Source organism: Rhododendron vialii, chromosome 1a (assembly GCF_030253575.1).
Source record: "Rhododendron vialii isolate Sample 1 chromosome 1a, ASM3025357v1".
NCBI classification, from domain to species: Eukaryota; Viridiplantae; Streptophyta; class Magnoliopsida; order Ericales; family Ericaceae; genus Rhododendron; species Rhododendron vialii.
Genome location: NC_080557.1, coordinates 9,356,495 through 9,363,451, shown reverse-complemented (window position 1 = coordinate 9,363,451; position 6,957 = coordinate 9,356,495). Strand labels below are relative to the sequence as shown.

At 37.2% G+C, this 6,957-nt stretch overlaps 1 protein-coding gene across 1 annotated transcript; it reads right to left on the bottom strand.

Moving 5' to 3' along the window:
* Window positions 1-1,461: 1,461 nt before the first annotated feature.
* On the bottom strand, window positions 1,462-2,918 carry LOC131334842 (cytosolic sulfotransferase 15-like). The gene has a single exon (XM_058370138.1). It carries the CDS (start codon window positions 2,850-2,852, stop codon window positions 1,839-1,841), a length of 1,014 nt encoding a protein of 337 aa, XP_058226121.1. The 5' UTR covers window positions 2,853-2,918; the 3' UTR covers window positions 1,462-1,838.
* Between the last annotated feature and the right edge of the window lie 4,039 nt (window positions 2,919-6,957).

Below are 6,957 nucleotides of genomic sequence, written 5' to 3'. Positions count from 1 at the left end.
ATCAATGCATTTCTACTTAAGTACCAGTTCAATGGAGTAGGTACCAGTTTAATGAAGTATCTCACATACGTGATGAATTAAGCACTTTTCAAAAGTGAGTTGCCCATGCCTTAGTTACATGTATATTCTGAAATTTTGGAATGAGATGCCATTGCTTGATTTTGCTGGAAAATATGGAATTTGAGCTTCCTACTTGGTTTAATTGATGCTAATGCATACGATAGCTGATTTATAAATCTTTTGAGTTTCAGTGAAATTAGACCATGGCAATATGTTTTGGAAACTTGAATTTTACTGGTTGATAGTACATGCTCGTGATAATATGATTCATTCGAACAGTGTCCCGAGCGCTAGGGGACGGGTAAAGATACTAGTGGCGTGAAGTAATAAGGTAGGAGATGCAGTCAGGCATCACCGGGTAATGATATCTTACCACTCTTAAATGGGGTCGCTCCCCAACCGACTAGCAATAAATACCGTTGAATGATATTATCGCTCAAAAGTGCAAAACTTGAAAGAAAAATGAAATGAAAAGGGTCCATCTCTTGGACCAAAGAAATGAGCTTACGGACTAAAATGCATGTACTGGATGTTCAAAGAAATATTTAGATTGTTGCTTTGAACTGTTTTATAATGTGGGATATTTCCATGGTCAAAATTGTAACTTTGGTATACGTTTCTCACCCGAGCTTCGGCTTCTGAAAAACCTTTTCCAATTTTTCAGGTTAAGGTAGATAGCAAGTTGTGGATTGAATGGGGTGTTAGAATAACCGTGGAGAATCAAGTGGTGTCTAATGGTTTGTATTTATTAGACTTGTACACTAGAAGCTCTGGGATTATCTTATTTATTCTACGCTTTCGCATACTTTGAATTCTACAGTTTAAAAAGACGATTTTGTTAGAAATCTCTAAACTAGATTATGAGTAGGCCTTCGGCGGCTTAACACCCACTTGGCCAGTCACAACTTTTAGGGTCGGTTTTGAGTCGTGGAATTGTTGTTGGATATTTATGTTTCAAATCCTAATTGCTTAGGCCCTCGCTCCCATTTCTTCAATCCCGGAAGCTTAATATAACTTGGAATTAAACGTAAGAATTAAAAGTGATTCAATTTTCAGCAATTGCACTTAATGATTATTTTTTTGATAAAAGATTAGAAGCTGAATCATACTGGTAGAATTGGTTGAGTGGGCACGTATATCAAATGGTCGATGTGCGCCATGAGTAAGTTGGCCCGGATACATGAATTATTCAAAAAATAATAATAACGGCATTTGCGACAATAGTGAGCTACAATATTTTTTAAGAGAATATCAAAAATCACAATACCATACTTCATCAAGTGAGTTGTGCCGATCAAAATTAAACAATCTTTTCAAGCACATGCCAAGATTAGAAATTCGGTTTTGATTAAACAAAAGAAATTTTCTAATTACAAATTTTGCCTGGCAAACTCGAAATATAAAACGTTAATCGTAAATTTCTTCCTGCAAATCAATTATTACATTCATAATATGATAGGAATAAATACAAACAACCACCCCAAGAACAACAGATTCCCACTTATTATGGGGAAAGAGAGATCCCTAACAATTCCACCACGAGAACAAGATATTCTCACTTACCATAGGGATAGGTATCGCTAACAACGACCTCGAGATCGAACAAGAAGTTCCTCGCTTATTATCGGGAGAGATATCACGCAAACAACAGCAAGAACGAAAGATTCTCGCTTACTATATCACACAAACAACAACAACCACCACGAGAACAAGAGATTCTCGCTTATCGCTTGCCATAGCAATGTATAATCATACACCAGTAATACTACTAGTACTAGTCAAAATATGCCAGGTAATTTTTCATTGGTAATCTGGTCTAGCCTCTCGACCATTTGAGGAGTTAGATGGTTCTTCCAATCACCAACTTTACCTTTTCTAAAGAACGCATCATTCTTGAAATCTTGATTGCGTGAACCATTTTTGTTCACCTCCAAGTTCCTCAACTTACCGAAACTGCAAAGTTCTATAATTTCCTCCACAACCCGCTCCCCCTCCTCTTCCATCGAGAAAGGTTGCCCCAAAAACTCTGCCAATCTTTTCACCTTCACAAACGTGTCTCTCTTCATTTGCTCATAAGTTATGAAGAAAATTCTCTCGGGACACTCCAGGCTAGCCTTCCAATACCCTTGCACATGATCCCAGAACGGTCCAAATCCAAAAATCCCTCTAGAAAACAAATCAACTGCCTCTTCCAAAGAGAGGGGTGGAAGCTCCTTGGATCTCACCTTGGCCAGAAAATACCACATCGATATCAGCACGTCTTTAGGATCCCGACAAACATAGACAATCTTACAACCAGAATCCAGAACAGACTTAGGCAACGACGTGTAAGGGATGTGGGTTGCGAATATGCGAGGAGAGGGTATGCCGTCAACATCCGCAACTGGAGGTTTCTGAAAAAGCTCATACTCGAAGAAAGGGACGCAATCGTGGGGGTTGGTGGTGAGAAGAGGATGAGCAGAACTGGCGTAGCAAGTTCTCTTCATGACGGCGAAAATTAGGGCTTTGAGCCACGTCGAGCCAGATTTAGGTGCCGAGATCAATAAAACGTCGTCAGGACGAGCCTGGAAATGTTCCTGGGCGAACATGACGCCTGCCAAGCCATGCATGGGTTGGTACCAGAAGCCCTCGTAGAGGCACATGTTCTCAGCTATCCAGCCCTTCTCCTTCGGAAGGGTCGAGATTATCTCTCTATATCTTTGGTAGCTTCTCTCAACCTTTTTTATGCTTTCATGATCCCTCTCTTCTTTGTTGAATTTGTTCAAGGATGAACAAGGAATAGAGGCTGCCATAGGCTTCTTTTAAAACTTTGCTCTGATAAGGAGATTTGGAATTAGAAGAAAGTGCTACCACCTCGGTTGTGTGAAAAATTCGATAGACCAACACATTTCATTTATAGTACTAGAAAGTTCAACTGGGCCCATCTAATATCCATCAATTTATTAATGTTTTGTCTGCACCCTTAACCCATCCTCAAAATCAACCTCTTTGAGCCTCCTAGACAACCTCTTCCTAGGAGAGCCGGCCACCATCCTCAAATCAACATCTTCCTAGCTCCGATTGTCTTCCTTAACAGAACCATCATCATTAATTAATTTGCTATGATTTTGGAAATCATTTATCGTGCAAACAATAATATTACAACTCTTAACTCGTTGCTCAGTCTCGATGCTGATGAACGCCAAAAATTCACAGCAAGAATCACGAGTTGTAGTTTTCTCTGTCTTGCTAGCTGTTTTTTCTTTCTTTTATTATTCTTTGTTGTTGATTTCAAGTTGCTATCAAAAATATTGATTGTTGTCAAAAGCTTTTCATTAATTAGGTGTGAGTGTATAAAGATGGTATATAGATATACATATATACTACTCCCTCCGTCCCAATTTACTTGTCATTTTTGGGAGTTTGTGCTACTTTTTAATTAATTATATCTTGTAATTTATAATATTTTAGGTGATTTCGAAAACATTGAATTATAGAACAAATCGAGATCTATCAAACAAGATCCATATTTGATATAAAATTCATTACCACTTTAAAAATATAACTAGTTTTTGAATCCAATTAGAATAGAACTGAGACCAGTAAATTGGGATAGAGGGAGTACTATATAATGTCGATTACTAATTTCCTCCCAAGTTGATGAAAGGGACCACGCGGCGCGCGCCCAAGTGGCTTGAGAAGACCTGAGAAGATACTTTATCACGTTGATTTCCAAATCTTGTTCGGAAGTTTGCTTCCGAAAATTTCTTTTTTTTTTTTTTTACAGGACTGAATATCTGACACACTGGACCGAATATCTGATACACTAAATCAAAACCCATTTGAACCATTTTTTGCAATACAAACGTGTTCTAAAATCATATCAAATGATATGCGATCAATTTGATTTTTGCCCTGTTTAATGCTCTCAATGAGTTCAAAAAATGAACGGTCGTGATAATTGAATTGGGGAAAAAAAATTCCTTTTTCAGGCTTGTAAGGTGTTGGTAGTTTGTTGTCTTTAGGTTTCTCATTTGGTTCGTATATTGTCTAGTTTCTTTTGAGTTTTTTTTTTCATCAAGTTATTTAAAGTTTTGTTCAATTATTCGCATTTCAGTAATTCGTATTGATTTTTGCTTTTTTTCAAAGTTGTTCGTTAGTTCTTGTTTAACTTAGATCCTGTGTTTATTTTATATCCCGAGCAATAGAAGCATATTTCAAATTAGGGTTTCTTTCGTTTCTTGAGTAATGATTAGTGAGTAGTCATACAAGTGAGGTCGTGGGGTGATTAGCACACTGTGATCAGGTCGGACATGTCTTGCTCCTATTTTGAAATAAAAATGAAAAGGCAATTTTAGGTTATTAAAGAACATTCGTTAGACGAACCCGGGTATCGTCGGAGCCCATGTGAACGGGAAAACGGGGGTCCAAAATCCATTCTTCATTATGCATGGGTGAACGGCGACCATAAGGATTCGCATCTTTCGGGTATCTTTTTATCTCTAAAGTCAAATGTTTTTAAGAACACTGAATGAAGCAGATTAGTCCAGCTTGGTTGCGAGTGCTATGAACCACATGACCGTGCCTCCTTTTAATTTTCTGAAAAGTACAATCAATTTCTAGGTTTTAGTTTTTTTTTAGTCAGCACACATCACCGTCTTTGTGGATTCGACTCCGGTCTTACCGGATATTGTGCTATGTCGATTTCTGCTCTACGCTTGGGCAACCCATTATTTTAGGACTAGGAATCGGTCAAACATTTTTGGCGCCGTTGCCGGAGAAGTCTCCCTTTATCTATAGTTTACCCTGCTTAGCCCCTCCTTTTCGAGGTGATATCTATCATCTCTTTTATGTTTATGTCCTATCTTTATTTTTTCATACTTTCAATGTGGATATTGAATAATTCAAGTTGGGGGGGGAAGGATCACTTTGTTATTTATTTTGTTAAAAAAAATGAAAAATTGAAAAAATAGTGGGTTTGATTTTGCATGAGACTTGAAAGCTGTTGAGATTGGCTTGCGATTGATTGAGATATGATAGTCATTTTTGTAATATTGTGGTGGCATTGTAGTTATTTTTGCTAATTTGTCGCGAAAAATTTGTCATAGCATTTATTTTTAGCACATTTGCACTTCACGTCTGTTTGGACTTTGGTTACTTGTGAGTTATGACTTGATTATTCTCGATGGCTAGTTTAGTGGAGACTTTTGCCCATGTGAGTTTAGAACCTTATCTTTTCTTGGAGTGGTGTCAAATAAACTCTTATCGTCACGAAAAAAGTAAATTCGTTGTTGATCTCATTATTTTTGTTGTCAAGCGTTGGAAATGTTTTGAATTGCCTACTTATCTTTTGGATTTGGAAAGTTGCATGGTTGTGTTGCCCATTGGAAAGGATTATAGGCCATTTTTGATATTTAGAGCCGGTTCGTTTCTTCATTCACACATTTATCACTTATGAACCAATTTGAGCCTCATGCATACAGCCTTTTTGTTGTTGAGCTCCACCATCTATATTGTGTCTTGAGAATGGTTAGTTAATGATGTGAAGGTGAATTTTTGAGAAGGGGATGAGTAGAGTTGTGAATTGAGTTTTGATTGACTGGTGATCTTTTCCATTCAATAAAAAAAAAAGAAAAAAAAAAGTAAAAAGGGAAGACACCATATTATTGTGGAAAGGAGAAATTCTTGTTCTAAATGTGGGAAAGAAAGGTAGGAAAGAGAGAGGTGGCGGAGTTGAAAAAAAAGAGAGAGAAGAAAACGAGGGCATGCATTGTTGTATTTGCCCTATGTAAGTTGTGGTTAGCCTATTCTCGGACACTTGAATTTTTACCTGACCTTGAAATACTTTCCCGTACCTGATGTTATAACCTGGAATTGAAGTCCTATTTGATCCTATGGGCAATGAGCTGTAAATTGGTGGATAGAGAGAGTTTTCAATACTTGGCATTCCGTTCATGAGATCGTGTGTCCAATATAAAGAGCTTTCTTTTTGTGTCATCGTGTGCGGAGTATTTTGCTTTCATTTACATAACGTCTGCCCGCACATATTGAGAGTAATATGCACATTGTTTCGAGTGATTTCATTTGTTGAGTGTATGACACGGTGAGATTTGAAGTCGAAACTCGGTCCGGAGAGAACTTTTAGTTATTTTTCACTTGTGACCGAAGCTCTTGTTCACACACACTAAGTTTAGGTGCCGTGACTCATTTTTATGATTTGATAGTATCTAGAACTGCTTATGCCCATTATGTCTTCGCGATGGCTTCATATTCTTTGTTTCACATATTATTGAGTTGTCTTACAGGTTTTCGAATTTTGTGTGAAAAGAATTCACAGTGTTTGTGGGTATTCATTGCTGTAAACCCTCACGAGACTTCACTCGTCCTCTGGGGATCGCTTAGAGGTTTAAAAGGCTTGTTGCACGGGCTAGGTGCAATCGTGAGTCCTACGATCGCCCATGCATGATGAAATTTCTGGCTCCGTCCCTGATTATTCACTACCCGAAAACAACTTGACATTTCTCAATGACTTACACTATTAAAAACATCTCACAACTTTATTGCTAAAAAAAAATAATTCACAACTTTTTCACTGCAGAAAATACCACCTGAATAATGGCAGCCAGCTAACGATATATAATTATTAGCCAACTATTAAGTACTGTTTAATTAGTTGATATCTTAGCTTTATGTACATTTCTTTCCCGACACACAATCACCTCTTTACCCACATTTCAATCACTTAATTGAATCACTTCTTTTCATTGAACGCATGATAAGATTAAAAAAATCTAGGAGAGTGGATTTTTTTTTTATTTAAAATTTGGCAGTGAAAAAATCCAAGAACAATTTAGTATTTAAAGGCACAATAGAAAGTGACAAAATGATAAAAATAAATAAACTAACTTTCAAATTGTT

Coding starts and splice junctions, on each gene's coding strand:
- LOC131334842 (XM_058370138.1), bottom strand. CDS start 2,852: ATGGCAGCCTCTATTCCTTGTTCATCCTTGAACAAATTCAACAAAGAA.